General features: G+C 34.3%; 1 protein-coding gene across 1 annotated transcript in view; it reads right to left on the bottom strand.

Annotated features, from left to right (window-relative positions):
- LOC149782000 (kinesin-like protein unc-104) overlaps window positions 1–23,927 on the bottom strand; it is a 196,319-nt gene that overhangs the window by 18,579 nt on the left and 153,813 nt on the right. Inside the window, exons 36-39 of the mRNA XM_089933404.1 lie at window positions 23,138–23,252; window positions 18,681–18,766; window positions 7,390–7,511; window positions 40–185 (exon numbers count right to left, since the gene is read on the bottom strand). Coding sequence (XP_089789530.1) covers window positions 40–185; window positions 7,390–7,511; window positions 18,681–18,766; window positions 23,138–23,252 — 469 coding nt within the window. The remainder of the gene's footprint in view (window positions 1–39; window positions 186–7,389; window positions 7,512–18,680; window positions 18,767–23,137; window positions 23,253–23,927) is intronic.

Here is a 23,927-nt window from a genome sequence, read left to right on the forward strand (position 1 = left end):
ACATTACACAAGCAGTAACCACTTGGCACAATCTTATACCATTTCAAGCCGAGTGAGTTTCTCCAGCTCCCACTGATGATCAACAATAAGAGAGTCCCCGCGTGGGCGCCATCCATTTAGATTTTCCTCGCCTCTTACATATGTGGAAGATGTGTCCAACACTCGACGCTGTCTTCTTTGAACACCTAAATTGATGCAAGAACAAAAGAGTGATTTTCTTCATTTATTCATCAAAGCCTCCTGAAAAATGTCAATTAAGACATAAATAGACGGGACATTTTTAAGTTACTATAAATAAATGTTAGCAAGTTAAATAATTGTTACAAATTTTGAGACAAATAAATTTATATACTAAGAAGTATAAAGGTAATTGAATCCAAGACTATATTCATCATTAACTGCAAAAAATCAATTACTATACCAGCAAAATCATTTACAGTGTAAATGAAATCAATGATCCATGAACAATGCATTCGCCGTTTTTGTCATTAATAATAACCTCAAAGACAATACACAAATGTTGCACAGAACACCTTGGCTGTGAATGTTGTTATGAACATGTAGCTTTTTTCTTACTCCCATACTACAGGAACTGGTACAAAATTTCAGTTGAAAACAAACTGATGTAGAACATACATGATTTTCCAAAACTTTAACCATGTATTATAACACTGTTGATGCTGTCACATACATTCAAAAGGCAAGACAAAGTTTTCTCCCTCCAACAGCCAAGATAATAAGTACATGTATCTTCATTAATTAATTTTTTTTTACCAAAACATTGTTATAAGCTTTATCACTGGTCAAAATCATAATACACTGTATGTGACACTGAAATCTAAAAGTTATTAGTTCATAACACCAGAAAAGAACTACATATGCATTCAGAAGAGCAATAACTACCTAAAGTTTAAAAGTGCACAATTTTGCATTTTCATTACATTTTTGTGTTGGCAGTGACCGTATGGTTTAAACAGCAAATGTTTTTAAACTGTACATCAAACTATAAACAGTTTTTTTAATGTCAAGTACCCAATGGAGTATAAAAACAAATATTTAATGCTGATTTAAGAACTGCATAAAAAACTAAAAGTTTCAATTTAGATCCTCAATTCCAAATAATTAAATCATCCTCAATTTCAAAGAATTAAATCATATGTACCAATCTTATGTGATCAACATAATGGCCCAAGAATTCTACAGAATACTGTGTCTCACTTGCTCTCCCAAAGCCAGAAGGAAATAAGGAAATAGCCAATGTAAAAATAAAAAAGCAGTCACTGTGACCTAATTTGGATAGACAAGAGCAGTTATAGAAAAGAACACATAGGATCTATTGTAAACCTGAAAAGCTGGGGGAATCAAATTAGGGTTGGAATTTTCTAAATATGGGATGGCTTTAATGAAAACAAAATAGTAGTCAAGAAACATCATTCATGATTTTTATGCATTTGATTGACTTGAATGACTTGAACCACAATCATGTCTTCGAACAGACCCTGAATACATTCACGAATATTCTTAACTTCTCATACAATATTGTCTGATAAATGAAGCACACTCAAAAGCTTGATATTGATGCTTTCACTCATAATCACAATGCCACTCCCTCTACAATCACAAAGCCACTCCCTCCACAATCACAATGCCACTCCCTCTACAATCACAATGCCACTCCCTCCAGCAAAGTGATACTTCTGTATTACCTATATTTCATATACTAGACAAACACTGAAGCAGAAGTGCATCATGGAGTACGCAGTTCTAACACATTATCTGACAGCAGAAGTGCACCATGGGGTATACAGTTCTAACACATTATCTGACAGCAGAAGTGCATCATGGAGTACACAGTTCTAACACATTATCTGACAGCAGAAGTGCATCATGGGGTATACAGTTCTAACACATTATCTGACAGCAGAAGTGCATCATGGAGTACGCAGTTCTAACACATTATCTGACAGCAGAAGTGCACCATGGGGTACGCAGTTCTAACACATTATCTGACAGCAGAAGTGCATCATGGGGTATACAGTTCTAACACATTATCTGACAGCAGAAGTGCATCATGGAGTACACAGTTCTAACACATTATCTGACAGCAGAAGTGCATCATGGGGTATACAGTTCTAACACATTATCTGACAGCAGAAGTGCATCATGGAGTACGCAGTTCTAACACATTATCTGACAGCAGAAGTGCACCATGGGGTACGCAGTTCTAACACATTATCTGACAGCAGAAGTGCATCATGGGGTATACAGTTCTAACACATTATCTGACAGCAGAAGTGCATCATGGAGTACACAGTTCTAACACATTATCTGACAGCAGAAGTGCATCATGGGGTATACAGTTCTAACACATTATCTGACAGCAGAAGTGCATCATGGAGTACGCAGTTCTAACACATTATCTGACAGCAGAAGTGCACCATGGGGTACGCAGTTCTAACACATTATCTGACAGCAGAAGTGCATCATGGGGTATACAGTTCTAACACATTATCTGACAGCAGAAGTGCATCATGGAGTACACAGTTCTAACACATTATCTGACAGCAGAAGTGCATCATGGGGTATACAGTTCTAACACATTATCTGACAGCAGAAGTGCATCATGGAGTACGCAGTTCTAACACATTATCTGACAGCAGAAGTGCATCATGGGTATACAGTTCTAACACATTATCTGACAGCAGAAGTGCATCATGGAGTACGCAGTTCTAACACATTATCTGACAGCAGAAGTACATCATGGGGTATACAGTTCTAACACATTATCTGACAGCAGAAGTGCATCATGGGGTATACAGTTCTAACACATTATCTGACAGCAGAAGTGCATCATGGAGTACGCAGTTCTAACACATTATCTGACAGCAGAAGTGCATCATGGGGTACGCAGTTCTAACACATTATCTGACAACAGAAGTGCATCATGGGGTATACAGTTCTAACACATTATCTGACAGCAGAAGTGCATCATGGGGTACGCAGTTCTAACACATTATCTGACAGCAGAAGTGCATCATGGGGTACACAGTTCTAACACATTATCTGACAGCAGAAGTGCATCGTGGGGTACGCAGTTCTAACACATTATCTGACAGCAGAAGTGCATCATGGGGTACGCAGTTCTAACACATTATCTGACAGCAGAAGTGCATCATGGAGTACGCAGTTCTAACACATTATCTGACAGCAGAAGTGCATCATGGGGTACGCAGTTCTAACACATTATCTGACAGCAGAAGTGCATCATGGGGTATACAGTTCTAACACATTATCTGACAGCAGAAGTGCATCATGGGGTATACAGTTCTTTCACACTATTTGATAAAGACACACGTAAAATGTGAATTTTTAATGTTTGCAGAGAAAACAAAAATGTTAAGCTAAATTTTGTCAAATAACTGGAACATAACTCAGCATGGACATTATTTTCAAAATTATTGTCAAAATTTGTCTCTGCATGCATCTGGTGGTACATGTTACATATATATATATATATATATATATATATATATATATATATATATATATATATATATATATATATATATATATATATATAAAACAGGCTAAAAACTTATACTCCATGCTTTTTTGTCAGAAAACTTTTGTGATGCAGTAAATAGAAGACAAACTTCTTATAAAACCCTGTATTAAAAAAGCAAAAGTACTTCGAGATAATGAAAATATTTTGTTTATAAAACACTTTTCATTCACTATTTTAGTTGCAATTAAGTGTACATTACAACAGAGCAATATAAATCACTTTCATAACAGGTATTATAAAAAACTGTATGTACTTTCCAACTTAAATTATCTACTCCTCACAGTCTGTACTGATCCATACATGCCAACCCCTGGCAAGGAAAAAGTGTAATCCAAGTGGACAAAAAGAGTAATCCAAGCAGAAAAAGAGTAATCCACATATAACATGAAAAAAATTTAATGAGCATATGTACAAAATGATTTATTTATCCCTCTGGACTTTTAAAATCAATTACTGCTTCAAGTTTTTGTATATAACACTTTGAGCCTTAAAAAGCAAAAGACTCTCATATTGCATTTCAAAACACTTTGTACCAGCTGAGACTATAAATGTTTTGCACACCAGTAGAGCACTAAGTGCTGGGTTATTACAGAGCCTGGATTTGAATTCAATTTTACTTTTGTTAACAATGCTGAACATACTCTCACAGTCAGCATTAGAATGGTAAAGAACCAATATTATTTTCATAACCTGACAAAGAAGAGGAAATTTATATCTTCCAGTTATTGGGTCTTTTAGCTGGGAAATAAGATGAAAAAAATCAACTCGATCTGCATAAAGTATATTGTCAGGTAGAGTGCCAATTTGATACTTCAGGAGTTCTCCTTCTAATTTATCAGCAGCCTTTCCTGCAGCATGGTACATCATATGACAGAGACAGCCTTATATGAACAATGATGGGGACATATTTTCAAAAATATAGAATGCAACTTCTTTATGAATTCCAGTCATCACTGATGAAGTATCAGCTGAAAACTCCATACAGTTCTGCCAACTTACATTTATTAAATGCATGATTAAGCAAATAAAAAAATGTTTCCTCCAGTGGAATCTACTGTTAATTCTGATAATAAAAGAAGAGCACTCTGACTTTGCCCTTTTCATTGTCAAAGTCTCTTACACAGACTGGGTACAACTTTTTGTTATCATAATCACTACTCCTGTCTGTTGCAATACTAAACGGCCCAATTTCCATGTCTTCTGCAATTTTAAGTGCTAAACACCTAACAATATCAGATGATTTTGTTCTTGCACATGCATATTTTCTGCAATTTTGGAATCAGGAAACATCTGTTTGAACAAAGAACCAATGTAGTCTTCTACTGCTAAGGGTAGTCAATGTTCTATTAAGAACTTGGCACATAACGCCTCTGCATTTATAAAATTTGCATCCACAATTTAGTTCTGCCATAAAAAAGAAGTTACCTTAGTATTGGAGTTAGTAAAATGAGCATTCAAGGTTTCTTTGTTTTACCACCATGACCAATATTAAAATCTTTTTCACACAGCCTGCAAGGGGCATGAAGCTGCCCTAGAATGGAACGCTGTAATGTCTAATTCATGTATTCATCTCTGAATCGATTTGTCATCTTTTCTTAATCTGGCAAATTATTTGAAAAACAGTTTTGCTCTAACATATGCATCGACTAGAATAAATCTGACTTGATATTTAGTGCCAAATACCTACTGACTGGTTCTGTACCAGATATGAATTTGAACAAAGAATCTGCAAGCAAAGATTACAAGTTAGAAAACCAATCTGTTCTCTCCTAAGCCATACAGCTGCTATAAATAGAAACTGAGGTCAAAAGTTTGAAAGTAGAACCAGCCTGTTTCTTGGAAATAGGGTAGCTGCTAAAAACAGAACATAAACTGTTAGGAAAGTGCATGCAAGTCTATGGACAAGCATACTCTTATGTTGTAGTCTTTTCTTGAATACTGTCTTTGGGATTAATTAGTGAAAAAAAGCTTAATGACTATGCCAAAAGCATGTATGCTGATCGTGCTAAATTGATCTGGCTATTTGTTGTTGGTTTGATGTATGCAAATCTGAAATGTCAGCCATACTGAAACACTGGAACTACATGTGCTGTTTGAGTACAGTGTCTTTTTTTGTATACAATTTATGAACTTAGAACCTGATCAAGTAGAAATAAAGATTGTGCATGGTTTACTTTGTGCATACATTTAACAGAGTTCAGGAAAGACTTCTGACCCTTAGTCTCAAACTCTTCCATTAAAATTTCTGGCACTCGGCACAGCTTGCACACAGCAAATCACATATGGTCCTGTAAGGTTATCTGATGAAATGTTTTTTTTCTCTTCTCAAATCCCATTAAAATGTGATGTGCATTAGTGAAAATTAAAAATAATATTTGCAATTTCATTATTCATCTGTGTTTTGATTTGAGTTTACATACATTTTTCAAAACATACAATACTTTTATTGCTTAGGAAAATGACTGACTCTGGTTTAAATATGTGCAATGTAACTAATATGAAGATAAAGGCTGCAGATTATAACTATATATCAGAAATCTCAAACGGCAGTATTTGCCACACAACAACCAACAATCAAGCTCAAATGACTATTGGCTACCTCAAAATGCTGGACATAGGACACAAGGTGCCCATAGTTTTCCTGTGCAATTCTTTGGTCATTACGTTTTTCCAATTGTTTTAGACACTCCATAACCACAGCAAAACAAGACACTGGGCTTATCAAGACACTGGGCTTATCAAAATAAGACACTGAGCTTATCAAACCAAGACACTGGGTTTATCAAAACAAGACACTGGGCTTATCAAGACACTGGGCTTATAAAAATAAGACACTGGGCTTATCAAACACCTTATAACTGAAAAATTCCCTCAGGGTTGGTACCATTAGAATATACACTTCAAAGGGACTGGATGATCATGTCTTTGTTTATCTGAAGATTCTATGTAAAACAAAATCACAACTTCAAGTCCGTGTTCATTACATCAGTCCCTAATGGCATGTATATTTTAACTATATTGTTCAGAAGTGTTTTGAATAGATCAGACCTTTAGAACAAAACCTGTGTAGTCTAGAACTTAATTAAAACACAGAAAGATACTAGCAACAACAACTAAGCTTTATTATCAACAGAGAACCCTTGTTTGATGACAAGATCAAATAAAATTTTACTGCCAGACTTGACCAGAAATGAATCGTAAGTACCATCATAATGTATCTGAGTTAGCAAGTCTGTTTGGTGTCAATTAATATCTCATTTTTACAAGAAGCAGAATGTCATAAAATACTGTTGTTGCATGAAATTCTATACAACAGCTTTCTGACAGAAAAAAATAATTTGTATAAATAAATAGCTTCAGAAAATACTAGTGAAGCATGGAAGGATAATACTGAAAATGAAGCAATAGAAAATCCAGAAGCAAAAATGACATTTTCCGGCACAATTAATAATTAAATCTATCAATGTTTTTTGGTTTTTTTTACAACTATTTTTAACCTTCACTGAATGCTGTATTAATTACACAAATATCAGGCCACCAAATTAATTTTTGGGGGAAATGTCCGGAAAAAGCCATTAAAGTATTAGGATTTCTAAAAATACACATACAGTTGAGACAAATCTGCATTTCACTTCCTCAATCCTGATAAAAAAGCTACTATCCAAAGCAATGAGAAGGACGTTTCTTTTGATTTTCTACGGCAAACAAAACTGTGTTCTATTAAGACAAAAGTTTAGCCAGAAACATTATTTTTCCACACATGCAGAATCTGTCATTTTCTGCAGGTGTACAATAATGAGAAAAAGCAAAAGTTATCCACAAACCTGGACTACCTGAATCAGAAACCCGCCTCAGGTACATTTCATACACTCCACTCACACGATTACAATTCTGGGTCTTAGTGGTGCCACTGCCAAACAAGCTCCTCAGTGACCTGAAAGGACCACTATGCCAGAGAAATGCATGGTTAGTCAAATTTAAGCATGCAGCACATGTACAACACCCAGCTTGTTCCAGTGAAAAACCGCCCAGCATTGGTCTTTCAGTTGCTTCTTGCATAGAGTTTAACTCTGCATGCAACAAATCATTGAGAAAAATCACTTTAACTTTTGCTCTGATGTTGAAACTGACATGGTTCAAATTTAAGTTTCCCCTCAATTTTCATAGACCAAAAATATAAATACAAAAATATAGATTTTACAATTAAAAATAGATGAAAATGTTGAATGAAACAAGCTCAATGGAATCTGAAATTTGAACACTATTAATTACTAAGTATACTTGCTTATAAGTTGAGTACAACTAAACAATATAGACCTTGTTATGCTGGTCACATAATATATCTGTCCAGCTGATCAGTGTCTATGCGTTTTTTTCTTCTGCTTTCTCCTAACAAACTGCTTCGATCCAAGTCTGTCGGCGCATTACATAATGATATATTTGTGTCTGTGCCGTTTGTGGTTGGACTTTACTTATAAGCCAGTATATATGGTGTAAAAAGGATTCTTATACTTCTGAGATTTGTTGCATCTTAGTTAAAAACTTAATTGGGGTTGATGATTTGGAATTCTCATCTGTCAACATCAAAATATCTAGCTGACCAGCTCAACTGTCTTGACTCGTTTGAGACCTCATATGTATCATGCCTATTTTAAGGAATTTATAATTTCTCATTATACCATGGAATACTACCCGAATATGTAAATCTTCAGACATTAAAAACTGATGCCTTTTGAAGCTTTTTTAAAATATTAAGAATGTTTGACATGGTATGTTAACATTTTGGCAGCAGATTCAAATTACTGACAGGCACCTTAAAAATATACTTTCTGATGCAGAAATCTGAGTGATACCAAATACGCTCACTTATAACTTAAGTCCTATGACAAACACCACAGAGCCTGATCCACTGGTGCAATATGTGACCATAGAAATAGGTCTGTGCAGTTTCCAGTTGATTTGGCTTGTATGGTAGTATAAATAGTATTCTTTCAACAGGACAGAAAAGTAGCCCCATTTAAAGTTATCCCCAAAATGGAACATTTTATCATGTACAGTAGTTTCAAATTAAAAGCTACATTACAAGTATATCTGATTATTTGTAAACTAATCGAAAAAGAAAAATTACAACTGTAAAAAGAGACACCCTTTTAGCCTGCAAACTGGACACTATTGGTGGAAAATCACTCTACCATAACTTAACATATATTTTTTGACTAAAACAAACCTGACAGATTATCTGGATCACCATTAAGGTTATTATCATGTGAGTCTGATAAAATTAGAACCCTGGTTCTGTGGTTAGCAGGCTGGACTCACTATTGAAAGGATGTGGGTTCTAATCCTACCTGCCCATCAAACTGGCCCGAGTCAGCTACCAGAGTGTGTCCTTGGACAAGGCACTTTACTCAAATTGCCTTGGCATTAAATAAACTATTTGTCTTGCTGTGTCATAAATCACCAAACCAAAAAATAACCCCTATCCCAAACATTTTTCCATCAAATGTCACAGATGAACAAAAACAGAGACTTTATAAATAAAAAATAGCAGAAAAATGTTTAAGTACATTGTTTCAAAAAATCTGTAAATTGGATGAAGAGTAGGGTAACAAGTTAGGTACAAATTGTATTTATTTGGATAAAAATTATAATTTTATGTTATTTGGATAACTCAGGATTTTACAAAACTGAAACTGGACTGAAGTATTTCAATACCTACAATAAAATAAAGATACTCTTCAATGTATCATTTGCACTGTGTTTGAGTAATTCAATGTACCATTATCACTGTGTTTGAGTGATTCACTGTACCATTTGCACTGTGTTTGAGTGATTGAATGTAGTATTTCCATTGCATTTGAGTGATTAAATGTACCATTTCCACTGTGTTTGAGTGATTCAATATACCATTTGCAGCGTGCTTGAGTGATTAAACGTATCATATCCACTGTTTATGAGTGATTAAATGTACCATGTCCACTGCATTTGAGTGATTAAATGTACCATCAACACTTTTAAACTGTCATGAAAATAAGCATTTATATATGTAGAGGGTGAATGGCACATCTGCACAATCTTGGCTAAACAGTGCCATGTAAATTTATGCATACACCAAAACGGAACAAAAAAGAACGTTAAGCAAAAAAGGGAACAATCCTTAAATTACAAGGTCCAATTTATGATATAAACCACACTCTTGTTTAAAAAAACAATGATATTTTTCATCTTGAACATATCACAGGTCACATCCACGGGACAAAAAGGATCTTTTCATTAGTCACCTATTACAAAACATGTAGCTGGCACATTAGGCTTGTTCTATATCCCCGTGCCCGCAGGGGGCACATGACATGAAACAATTCCTGTAATCATATAGTGATGAAGGAGACTGACTGACCCTTTTTAATGTTCTATATCCCTGAGTTTACAGGGGGCACATTACATAAAATATAGTTAGTCCTGAAGGAGTCTAACTGACCCTTTCTAAAATTCTATATCCCTGAGTGCACAGGGGGAACATTACATGAAATAATTCCTGCATTTAGCCAGTTGTGAAGGAGACTGACTGACTGACCTTTTTTAATATAATTCTATATTCCTGAGTGCACAGGGGGCAAATTACATGAAAAAATACCTGTATTTTTGTTGTTATAGGGTTTAATGCCATTTTTCAGCACAAGATAGGCCATACATGGCAGCCAGTATAAATGGTGCAGGAAGAACCCAGGAAAACACCGGAAAGAACCACCGACCCACGAGAAGCTACTGGCAAGCTTTCTCACATACCCATGTTGGCTGAGCCTGAGACTCGAACCCATGCCGACAGAGGTGAAACGGCAGTCATACGTAACGGAGAGTGCTTTAGACCACTCAGCTACTCAAGGCCTCTCCTGTATTTATATAGTCATGAAGGAGACTGAATTACTGACCCTTTCTAATATTCTATATTCCCGAGTCCACAGGGGCACACTACATAAAATAGTTCCAGTATTCATATAGTGATGAAGGAGACTGACTAACCCTTTTTAATGTTCTGTATCCCTGAGCTCATGGGGTGGGGTGGGGCAAATTACATGAAATAGTTCCTGTATTCATACAGTCATGAAGGAGACTGAATGACTGACCCTTTCTATTATTATATATCCCTGTGTGCAAAGGGGGCACGCACATGAAATAGTTCCTGCGTTTGTATAGTCATGAAGGAGATTGACTGACACTTTTTGCAGATACAATACAATAAATGAGTTAGTTAAACTGATATGCAAAAAGATTACATATAGTCTTTGACTATTAAAAAAAAGTAACTTGATAATGAGCACAAGCTTACACTCAAAGTTATTCCCAATGACTAAGATTGCTGAAAGTAGCAAATCTCTTTGGCTATAATGCATAAAACATTCTGTATTCAGATTAAGAAAGCTGTTTTTTTGGCAAGAGATCTTCAGTTGAAATTTTCTAGGCTGAACTACTGTTTGTATTTTTTGGTATGGTTCTGATGTATGGGACCTTGTAAATCTTCATATGATTAAAAGAAATAATGTATACATTTGGATATATTTAATATATGGAAAGGAAAAACACTTAGCACAAGTTTTTCTCTTTATGGTTAAATTTGGCAATCTACTCTTATTTTTCGTGTTCATTCTATCAGGAAATGCATTATTAGAGGGTAAGAAAGTAAACTGTCATGAATGTTGCTTAAACTGCATCTTGAGTGTGTGTGTGTGATTTGGATTTTTAGCGTAGCTTTAACAATTTTAGTCACATTACATGATGTTTGCAGTGTGGCAGTTTATAGTAATGTCTAGAACTGTGATATCATGCTGCAGACATGTAGTAGTATGACTCAGCTGAGGTTTGAACCCATGACTTCCTTCATCTGAGGTGGATGCTCTAACCACATAAGCCACCAGAGTGGTCAAATTGCATCTTGATGATCTAATATTGATCTATGTGACCAAGAATTCATTTTATTTGTGTAATTATCTTTGATGATTAGCTTAATTCCTCACTTTTTTAATTTTAAAATTTACCTGAATGAGATAAATGCAATTGGTTTGAAAGGACATAACTGCTGCATAGTCTTGAAATGGAATAATATTTTAAATTCTTAATTTTAAGTTACAGGTTATATTTGCTAAATCAAAACTTCAAATCAAGATTAACAATAAAGTCAATGCAAGATGGAACAAACAAAAAATACAACTGTTCCTTGTGTGCTTAAAACCAACCTAAGATGAATTCCAATTTTTTCTAAATAATTCAAATTCTTTACTGAGCAATCCAAATATTGTGAAATAAAAGAGAAGTATGGCAAACAGGATGTGATACACCAGTCTCAAGACCTTCTCCCTACCAATGACCCTAACCTTTGAGTTAGGAATTTGACTACTGTATAACAAGGTGTGGACCGATGTAAAGTTTCATAAAAATATTTATAGCAGTAAAAAAGTGATAGCCCAGACAATAAAACAGGCCACTGACATGCATTATTCAGAGTTGTGACCTTGACCTTGAGGGCAAGGGGTATGACTGTGATTGTGAGACACTGTCATGTCAAGATATACAAGAGACTAAAGTTTCATTAAACTATCTTCTATTGTTCAAAAGTTACACCTCTACATGGATAGAGGTCACTGAATTATTTTCTTCCCCTTGCCATAACCTTGATCTTGAGACAGAGGTGTGGTTATGGTAATTTACATACTGTCTAAATATATATTTAACTGGTTAAAATGTCATTAAAACATCTTCATTCCATGAAAGGCTATAAATTTTGGACAATAAAAACATTATAATCAAGTTTCCTTTGCTGTGACCTTGACCTTGAGACAGGGATCAGGCTATTGTATGTGACATGCCATCTATGACTGATAATGAATTGATTATTTCATTAAAATGTCTTCAATGACTTGCAGGTTATTCTCGGCATGAGGATACAAGTTACAGAATTATGTTTTATCTTGACACTACCATCGTACATGCCCTTCTGGGTGCACGTGACATAAATCCAATCAATCAATCAATCAAAATCCTGACACTACCATAACCTTATGGCAGGGTGCATTGCTACAGCATATAACATTCCATCAAATCCTGATATACATTTGTAAACTTTAATTAAAATATTCTTCAGACAAAGACGCAGGTCACAGTTACATTTTCCCTTGCAATGACCTTGATCTTGATGCAGGGACCCTGGCTACGGTAAGTGATGCACTGTCTGATCATTATATATTAATTAATTCATTGATAGAGTCCAAGGTGATGGAAAGGGTCTTGGACAGAACTAAAGTAAAAAATAAGTTCTAAGACAACTAGACATCTTCTGTTGTGGTACTTGTACTTTTAATATACAACCAAAATATGGATTATTGATGGAGTTAAATGGCTTATTATGGCATTATTCTCCCACATCTGACCAAGTGTTTTTGTTAAACAATTACAGTTGCTTGTATTTGAGACTATATTTGTATACACCTCTTTGATAACTCGTGCATGACAGATTACAAGAACAAAGACTGCAGCATAAGTTACCATGGTACCTTTTAAAAATTAAGAAAGGGAAGGACATCAACAGTAAGGAGAGGGGTAATGGTCAAAAAAATTCTTTTATAACCAAGTTTGGATAAATCATCTATAAATAGCCTTTTTCTAATGGACTTCTTCTCTTTTCTGTATAAATAACCTTTAATTTCAAAATAACCAATCTTTGGAAGATCATTAAAATCGTTTTCTCCAAGATATTTCAAGACATGCTGCATATGTACCGGTCCGAACATTGTGTACATGTATTTTGTTTTGTTACTGTGTTTTGCTTGTGAATGTGAACACATTTTTGTGTTGATTAACTGGATCTTTCCCAAAAAGATGGACAGTTAAAAATTTTATTATCTATTGTTTGATTTGTGAAATATTTAGGCTGTGATTTCACTGAAAGTAATTATAACAATTTCTGCTAATCCTTGAGCAAACCTCTGAGTTCCAATTTGCACTTTTGAAAATACAACGAGCAATATATCAAAGTCTCATTTTCCAATTTTGATTGCAATTTTATTCATGTTTGGCAACTAAGGACTTGCTACTTTGGTATTTCTATAGGAAACAGATTGGATCCACAACTACCCCAACATTACAAGTTAGTTTCCGAATTATCTGTGTGCATTAAAACAAGGGAGAAGTGTAATAACAATTTAAAATAATGACGTCAACACAAAGTGAAGAGTTCTGTCTCTGTGGGAGTCATTCTATTGCTTAATCTGTGTGACAGGCTATATGAGATGAAACAAGATGTTTAAATGAAGACTTTTTGATAAAAGAATTGATATTGTCCCACTGATTGAAACTTTCTTGACTTACATATATATATATATATATATATATATATATATATATATATATATATATATACACTGATTTTCCATCTGTCACAACAAAAATAAATTCTTTTGCAATTAGTTTTAAGCCACAGCATATAATAAATGGATTAATATAAATGTTTGTTATTGCATCCCTGACAACAGTTTGTCATATTATTATCAACTATCTGAACAAAAACTCAGAAAAATCCCTCATATTGGAATACATCAAGAAGAGTAAAATTTCACTAGTCTTGAAGCTTTTAACAGGTAATGACCTTACTTTAATTCTACAAAACCATCAGTGTTGAACTGGCCAGCACTTAACAGATGTAGTAGGTGACAGTGAAGGGATACACAAATACAGACAGGAATGAACTAAAATAACATCAAATAAACAACACAGCAAAATATCCATCAATACACTGGCTGACTGAGAGAACCTCTATAGCCTGGCAGGTCCAATTCAAACAGTGGCCCACATATATCAAACTCGTAATCAGTCATGAGGGTCCCCCTTTTGGAAGAGCCCCCTCAAGAGAAGCCACCCCATGATTAATAGTCACTTTCTATAACACTAAAACAGTATATTTTACAGTATATAGTTTAAATTTTGCCCATCTCTAGGAAATCCACTCCTTATACAAGAACAGCATTTAAGTAGAGAAGAGGTGGCCTTTGAAGGTGGGAACCAATGAGAATCCTAACAGCCTTCCATTATAAGTTCTTGATGGAATCTCATCATTTCAAAAGACTCTTCTTCTAATCTACATGTAAACTTTCTGTGCTCTATGGACAATATTTTATTTTTAACAGTAAAGTTTTAAATATGCCAGTTCAAATGGCCCATCATCCATGACATTCCTAACCACAATAATAAATATTTTAAAAGACTTTTGGCCAAATATTCACCAGATTCACCATTGAAATATACTATATACTGACGGTGAGTTTCCAATGGACATTATTAAAATGCCAAGCTTTGGCTATGAATACATTCTGAAGAATATAAAGTCATGCCAATAACAAATTGGCAAAAGTCTCCATAAACTTTATCAACATCTACCATTTCTATTTAGCACTGACAAGGAATAAATATAATATGGGGGGGGGGGAAATACTGACATAAAACTTTCACCATTATGATAAATCATAATAAATATGCTACTGAAAAATACAATGCTGAAAAACAAAATTCACTGAAACAAGCCAAGCAACAAAAAACAATATAATAAATGATTTGAATAGAATTTAATGATGATAATTGGTGACTGATGAAGCTGGACAAGGAACCGTGGACAAATATTTGTATCTTCTTAAAAATTACTTTTTTCATGGAACACAAATGCTTTGACGCTCCTTCTACAGCAGCAGTAGAGTAGAATGTTAACTAACAGTGCTTGGGAAACTGACTTCAATATAAAATTTAACCAATGTCATTCAAAATCATATAACAGAACTCTTAATGCCCTTCTTTTTGTGCTATTCAGCAAGAAACATTGACACACAAAGGTAACACTAAATTCTCCTTCCACATTGGTGATTGGAGCATACATATGGGCAGTATTGCCATATACACTCACTTTACTGGTCCAGTCCAATTTGTAAACTGCACTGATCCAGATCTGCCACTGCATAATACACATGCATATCTGGATCAGTGCAGTTTGTAAGGAGTATTCAGTAGAACAAACAAGACAGACCCTGATCTGCTTACAAATTATACTATGGTAAAGCAAGGTATACGTTGTTTACAGTTTCACTGAACTTATAACTGAGTATACAGTAATACCTTGAACATTCGCGAGGTTAGGTTCCAGAACCAGTCGTGGATCAGGAGGAATCGCGAATGTTTGGTACGAGTCACTAAAAATGCAAATAAATGCTTATTTCTAGGGTTTAAACCCTAAATATGACCAAATCATGCTCCCAAAGCACTTTAATTTCATTTAAAAGTTAGCTTAATACATTAATCTTAAAAAGAGAAATAATTGGTTAACGTAAAAATAGAGTACAGTATCGCCTAATGGGTATTTGCCACACTAGCGCATTTACAGTACGGTATACTAATATTACCCCTATACTAATTCATTGGCTGCCGTTTTCTTTTGCACTCACAGTAAGGTAAAACCAAGTAACGAATGGGACTGTAAACTTAATGACTGACGTTTTCTTTGTCATTGTCAGGAAGGTAAACTAGGTAAACTTCATATGTCACAGAAGTCATATAATGAAGGTACAATTCAGTAAAATAAAGAAAATATGTACAGAGAGGGTACCAATGAAAATTTCGCGAATCTGTGAATTTGCGAATCCAGAAACGTGAATGCACGAGGTATTACTGTATATGGTATCTGCAGTTTTTTAAATTATTCTAAGTGAAACATAAGGATAAGGGGGCGTCTCAATGTTCTTGTCCAGCTCCATCAAAAAGGTCAATAAACTGTACATAGGTATTCTGTAGCATGCATACAAGACAAATGTATTACAATAGAAATTTTAAAATATGTATCAAATCAACAATATCTTAATAAAAGATAAAATTAGCACAACTCTGATAGCTAATCACAAATCCCCATGCTTTTTATGAAATGCTGCACGTCTGTCCCTCCTCTCCTTAACAGTGATCCATATTATGAGAGAGAGAGGAGAAAGAGCATGTTTGTATCCTAGTAAAAAAAAAGGTGAGTTACTGTATACTCAGTCATCAGTAATGAACTACACTCTTTGTTTACAAAAATGACTAAAGAAGGTATAATTTTTATCAACAAATCCATTTAATGCAACCAATTTTTCTTAGTAAAATATATTTCTTCGAAAATACTTACCCAATCATAATACCTTAGGGAGAACTACCCCTACCACACAAATCCAGCCCTCCCAGATACTACTTTTAGCTAAAGGGAGCTAAAAGTTGTCTGCTGACCAATGTGGCGGTAGGGCAGAGGGATCTCCCTTTACCTATAAGACTTGGCAGCAATGAGTAAGGATATTTCAGTTATTACTGGATCAGAAGGCACACTCCCTATGGATGTAAATGTGGGAGGCTGGGAGGGTGTATGTATCCCTAAGGTATTATGACTGGGTAGTGTATTTTTTAAGAAGAAACCTACTCACACCTAACAAAACAAATAAAATTCACTAATAAATGCAGCATTAAGTAGTATTTGCATATCTGTCATGTATACATGAATATCTATTTCTCAATTTCGGTTTTCTAATCTACTGTCGACATTAAAATGAATCATGATGGATAAAGTGGATCATTTCTAAAAAATCAATTTTGCCTAAATAATATGAGAAGATGGACCACTTTACCAATAAAAAATACAGAATCCATTATGAATAAATATCTCTTTATTAAATTAAATATCAACCAAAAGAAATATATCTGAATTTTTTTTCAAAATCCAAATGATAATGCAATCTAAGACATGGAGACTTCTAGGAAAATGTATACATTGCAATCAGTATCAACAGTAGGATCTTCCAATGTTATGTCGCTTGAAGAGAAAGGAATTTTTTTGTTTGTTTTGTTTTTGTTGATTTTAACGAAGCTTTAAACACATAAATCTCAAGATCATGCCAATGGGAGCTAAGTGCCTTTCCCTAAAATACAGAGAAAGAAAGTTAATTCAGTTTTGCCTTGAAGTACCCAAAATAGCCAACACAGACTGATCCTATGGCAATTAAAAATCTGGTCCTTATCTTCATTATCTGGTTTGAAAAACCTTTAATGATTTTGCATGGTGATAATAAGTTTGAAGGCCAACTGTTTCATTTAAGGGGAAGGTATGGTAACAAACAGTTGGCTGGATGGATGGACAGACCAACAGATGGATGGATGGATGGACAGACTAACAGCTAGATGGATGGATGAACTGACCAACAGACAAATGGTGGATATTACAATATTTCTACACCGTATGCTAATGCATGGAGAATATAAGGTAAAGTAGAACCTGTCTTGAAAAACCACAACACCCGTCTTGAGACACCAGATTCTTAGTGCACACAACTGTTAATTATGAAGTGTTGTGACCTGTCTTGAGAGACCATAATTTCTTGGCTGAAGGGGTAGTCTTTCATGACAGGTTCTATGGTATTCAAAAAAGATTGTCTTCAAACATTCTTCCTGAAGATGTACAGTCTAACTGCTATCGAGTCCTTTCACAGGACTTTTTGTCTGAAATGGTTTCTTTCTTTACAATTATAGATGCAGGGCACTTTTGCATGGTTTAATTCATAAACAATATTGACAGTTGGGGAAAACAAGTTTAAAGGCATCTACCGCTATTCATTATATTTTACATCATTTACACTGACATCAAATTATACTGAACATTTGCATACTCGTTTAATAATACATATAGCATGAAGTAAAAAGAGTTAATAAACCAATGATGAAAACTAGATAAATGTATGTTTATGGGAGTTGTATCTGATATTTGGTAATGAAAATGTGTGGGACTCTTTTTCTGAAAGGTTGACAAGTTGTCCTTCAGACTGTACAAGACTGATTACAAAGTAAAATCTGCCTTGTGACAAAAATAGAAATTTACTGTTACTTTTTTGTGGAGTCTTTACAGAAATATCTAACCATCATATTATATCACGTTATATGCCAGATATATCTCATCTCAATATCTTTCGACTGTAAAGGAAGAATAGAAGCAATGTATGGCACTGTTGTGCAGAAAATGAAGTTATAAAGTCCATCTTCGAAATAGCTCAGTCTGGTTTATAACATTACATACTTGGATGCTGAGATTCTAGTATCTCGGGAATGGATCACCATGCAAAGATCTCTTGTTATACAGGCAGGCTGGGTACAGTTTTCAACCTAACAAAAACATGAAAATAGATTTTATCACATAATGTTTACTTTTATTGGCATCATGATATCAGATCCTAAAAATCATATAAAATAATAAAATTACATCTAGCTAGTTTAACTACAGTATGAAACTTACTGCATGTTGAAAACTACCATATGAAACTGACTGAATGTTGAAAACTTCCACATGAAACAGCATATAGAAAACCACAGTATGAAACAGCATGTAGCAAACTACAGCATGAAACAGCATGTAGAAAACTACAGTATGAAAGTGACTGAATTTTGAAAACTTCCACATGAAACAGCATGCAGAAAACCACAGCATGAAACAGCATGTAGAAAACTACAACATGAAACAGCATGTAGAAAACTACAACATGAAACAGCATGTAGAAAACTACAGTATGAAACTGACTGAATGTTGAAAACTCCCACATGAAACAGCATGTAGAAAACCACAGCATGAAACAGCATGTAGAAAACTACAGCATGAAACAGCATGCAGAAAACCACAGCATGAAACTGACTGAATGCTGAAAACTACCGTATGAAACAGCATGTAGAAAACAGTATGAGACTGACTGAATGCTGAAAACTACCGTATTAAACAGCATGTAGAAAACCAGTATGAAACAGCATGCAGAAAACCACAGCATGAAACAGCATGTAGAAAACTACAACATGAAACAGCATGTAGAAAACTACAACATGAAACAGCATGTAGAAAACTACAGTATGAAACTGACTGAATGTTGAAAACTCCCACATGAAACAGCATGTAGAAAACCACAGCATGAAACAGCATGTAGAAAACTACAGCATGAAACAGCATGCAGAAAACCACAGCATGAAACTGACTGAATGCTGAAAACTACCGTATGAAACAGCATGTAGAAAACAGTATGAGACTGACTGAATGCTGAAAACTACCGTATTAAACAGCATGTAGAAAACCAGTATGAAACAGCATACAGAAAACCACAGCATGAAACTGACTGAATGTTGAAAACTACCATATAAAACAGCATGTTGAAAACTACAGCATGAGACAGCATGTAGAAAACCACAGTATGAAACTGACTGTTGAAAACTACATTATGAAACTGACTGCATGCAGCCTGTGGTATAAAATATTATGAAACTTGTTTTAATACATTTCAAACTTATAAGTACAAGGAAAGAAAAAATCAAAACCAAGGTTATATTTCTTTTGGAGTTTTCAACTGTTGAACCCATTTAACACATGAATTCTGTGGGATAGTATTGTTTACTCTCAAAGCAATCTTTACTCTTACAGTAACTGGTGGTTACAGCTACATGCTAATGATAAAGTAGTTGATTGTTATAGCTACATGCTAATGTAAAAGTAGTTGATGGTTATAGCTACATGCTAATGAATCATAATGATAGAGTAACTGATGGTGATAGCTACACTCTAGTGAATCATAATGTTAGAGTGATGGTGATAGCTACACTCTAATGAATCATAATGTTAGAGTAATTGATGGTGACAGCTACAAACTAATGAATTATGTTAGAGTAATTGATGGTGATAGCTACACTCTAATGAATCATAATGTTAGAGTAATTGATGGTGATAGCTACAAACTAATGAATCATAATGTTAGAATAATTCATGGTGACAGCTACAAACTAATGAATCAAAATGTTAGAGTAATTCATGGTGACAGCTACAAACTAATGAATCATAATGATAGAGTAACTGATGGTGATAGCTACAAACTAATGAATCAAAATGTTTGAGTAATTGATGGTGATAGTTACACTCTAATGAATCATAATGATAGAGTAACTGATGGTGACAGCTACAAACTAGTGAATCATAATGATAGAGTAATTGATGGTGACAGCTACAAACTAGTGAATCATAATGATAGAGTAATTGATGGTGACAGCTACAAACTAGTGAATCATAATGTTAGAGTAATTCATGGTGACAGCTACAAACTAGTGAATCATAATGATAGAGTAATTGATGGTGACAGCTACAAACTAGTGAATCATAATGATAGAGTAATTCATGGTGATAGATACACTCTAATGAATCATAATGTTAGAGTAATTCATGGTGACAGCTACACTCTAATGAATCATAATGTTAGAGTAATTGATGGTGATAGCTACACTCTAATGAATCATAATGTTAGAGTAATTCATGGTGATAGCTTCAAACTAATGAATCATAATGTTAGAGTAATTCATGGTGACAGCTACACTCTAATGAATCATGATGATAGAGTAATTGATGGTGATAGCTAGGCTCTAATGAATCATAATGTTAGAGTAATTGATGGTGATAGCTACAAACTAATGAATCATAATGTTAGAGTAATTCATGGTGACAGCTACAAAACTAACGAATCATAATGTTAGAGTAATTCTTGGTGACAGCTACAAACTAATAAATCATAATGATAGAGTAATTGATGGTGATAGCTACAAACTAATGAATCATAATGTTAGAGTAATTCATGGTGACAGCTACAAACTAATGAATCATAATGTTAGAGTAATTGATGGTGATAGCTACAAACTAATGAATCATAATGTTAGAGTAATTCATGGTGACAGCTACAAAACTAACGAATCATAATGTTAGAGTAATTCATGGTGACAGCTACAAACTAATGAATCATAATGATAGAGTAACTGATGGTGATAGCTACAAACTAATGAATCAAAATGTTAGAGTAATTGATGGTGATAGCTACACTATAATGAATCATAATGCTAGAGTAATTCATGGTGACAGCTACAAACTAGTGAATCATAATGATAGAGTAATTGATGGTGACAGCTACAAACTAATGAATCATAATGTTAGAGTAATTCATGGTGACAGCTACAAACTAGTGAATCATAATGTTAGAGTAATTGATGGTGATAGCTACACTCTAATGAATCATAACGCTAGAGTAATTGACGGTGACAGCTACAAACTAATGAATCATAATGTTAGAGTAATTGATGGTGATAGCTACAAACTAATGAATCATATTGTTAGAGTAATTCATGGTGACAGCTACAAACTAGTGAATCATAATGTTAGAGTAATTCATGGTGACTGCTACAAACTAGTGAATCATAATGTTATAGTAATTCATAGTGACAGCTACAAACTAGTGAATCATAATGATAGAGTAATTCATGGTGACAGCTACGAACTAGTGAATCATAATGATAGAGTAATTCATGATGACAGCTACAAACTAGTGAATCATAATGATAGAGTAATTCATGGTGACAGCTACAAACTAATGAATCATAATGTTAGAGTAATACATGGTGACAGCTACAAACTAGTGAATCATAATGTTAGAGTAATTCATGGTGACAGCTACAAACTAGTGAATCATAATGATAGAGTAATTCATGGTGACAGCTACAAACTAATGAATCATAATGATAGTGTAATTCATGGTGACAGCTACGAACTAGTGAATCATAATGATAGAGTAATTCATGGTGACAGCTACAAACTAGTGAATCATAATGATAGAGTAATTCATGGTGACAGCTACGAACTAGTGAATCATAATGATAGAGTAATTCATGGTGACAGCTACAAACTAGTGAATCATAATGATAGAGTACTTCATGGTGACAGCTACGAACTAGTGAATCATAATGATAGAGTAATTCATGGTGACAGCTACGAACTAGTGAATCATAATGATAGAGCAATTGATGGTGACCGCTACAAACTAATGAATCATAATGTTAGAGTAATTCATGGTGACCGCTACAAACTAGTGAATCATAATGATAGAGTAATTCATGGTGACAGCTACAAACTAATGAATCATAATGATAGAGTAATTCATGGTGACAGCTACGAACTAGTGAATCATAATGATAGAGTAATTGATGGTGATAGCTACACTCTAATGAATCATAATGTTAGAGTAATTCATGGTGACAGCTACAAATTAGTGAATCATAATGATAGAGTAATTCATGGTGATAGCTACACTCTAATGAATCATAATGTTATAGTAATTCATGGTGACAGCTGCACTCTAATGAATTATAATGTTAGAATAATTGATGGTGATAGCTACACTCTAATGAATCATAATGTTAGAGTAATTGATGGCGATAGCTACACTCTAATGAATCATAATGTTAGAGTAATTCATGGTGACAGCTACAAACTAATAAATCATAATGTTAGAGTAATTGATGGCGACAGCTACACTCTAATGAATCATAATGATAGTGTAATTGATGGTGATAGCTACACTCTAATGAATCATAATGTTAGAGTAATTGATGGTGATAGCAACACTCTAATGAATCATAATGATAGAGTAATTGATGCTAATAACTGAGAAACATTTATCTGAAATATACCTCTAGATAAGCTGACAGGGTCATGTAGATTCTCTCCCCTGATGTGGTCACTCGGTTCAGCAATGGAGAGTTGTGAAGAGAACTGTCCCATGCAGCTTCAAAACGGAAATATACCCTGAAAAATAACAGATGATGTTTGCTGAACAATAAACATATTTTTCCAATATGTAACTTTTGTCTTTTTAATACTATGTGATATACATTATGTTTCCAAGTCTATAAAACAGCACATTAGTGTTTTAAGTTGAATGTCTATGATCAATAATGAATTATTTGAATAGATCTGAACTTCTGACACATTTTTTACATCATGTGCTCTTTTTACTTTTTCAACCAAGAGTTATAATTGTCAAATTGCATAATGTGACAACTTTCTGCAAATAAATTTCTTGTATGATTTTGATTTTAAACAATGTGAAAAGTTTAGGTTTCATTTTTAATTTTTTTCTCCTCCAAATTATAAACTAATAAGACAAAGAAACTAAAATCTAATTTCTTTGCTTTTCTGGTGTTATATTTCCATGTCTGAATCCCATGTATTCTGCAAACTATATAAAACTTAATGGAGGTCCATTATCCATTTTTACAACTTCTGGTATTCCAATGACTGAAAATATTGTCTTATTGCAGGATGAGAGTTTTTGAAGATCTGGAGTTCAGTGAATGGATACCTTGAGTAGTCATCAACAAGAACCAGTAAGTAGACTCTAGATGGGAGACGGCCATTGAAGTCTATGCTAATTTGACACCTAAGCCAAGGGTTAGTTGGTAGAACTGTCATTGTTAGCAG

This window comes from Sinohyriopsis cumingii, chromosome 15 (assembly GCF_028554795.1).
Source record: "Sinohyriopsis cumingii isolate HCF-2022 chromosome 15, ASM2855479v2, whole genome shotgun sequence".
Classification (NCBI taxonomy): Eukaryota; Metazoa; Mollusca; class Bivalvia; order Unionida; family Unionidae; genus Sinohyriopsis; species Sinohyriopsis cumingii.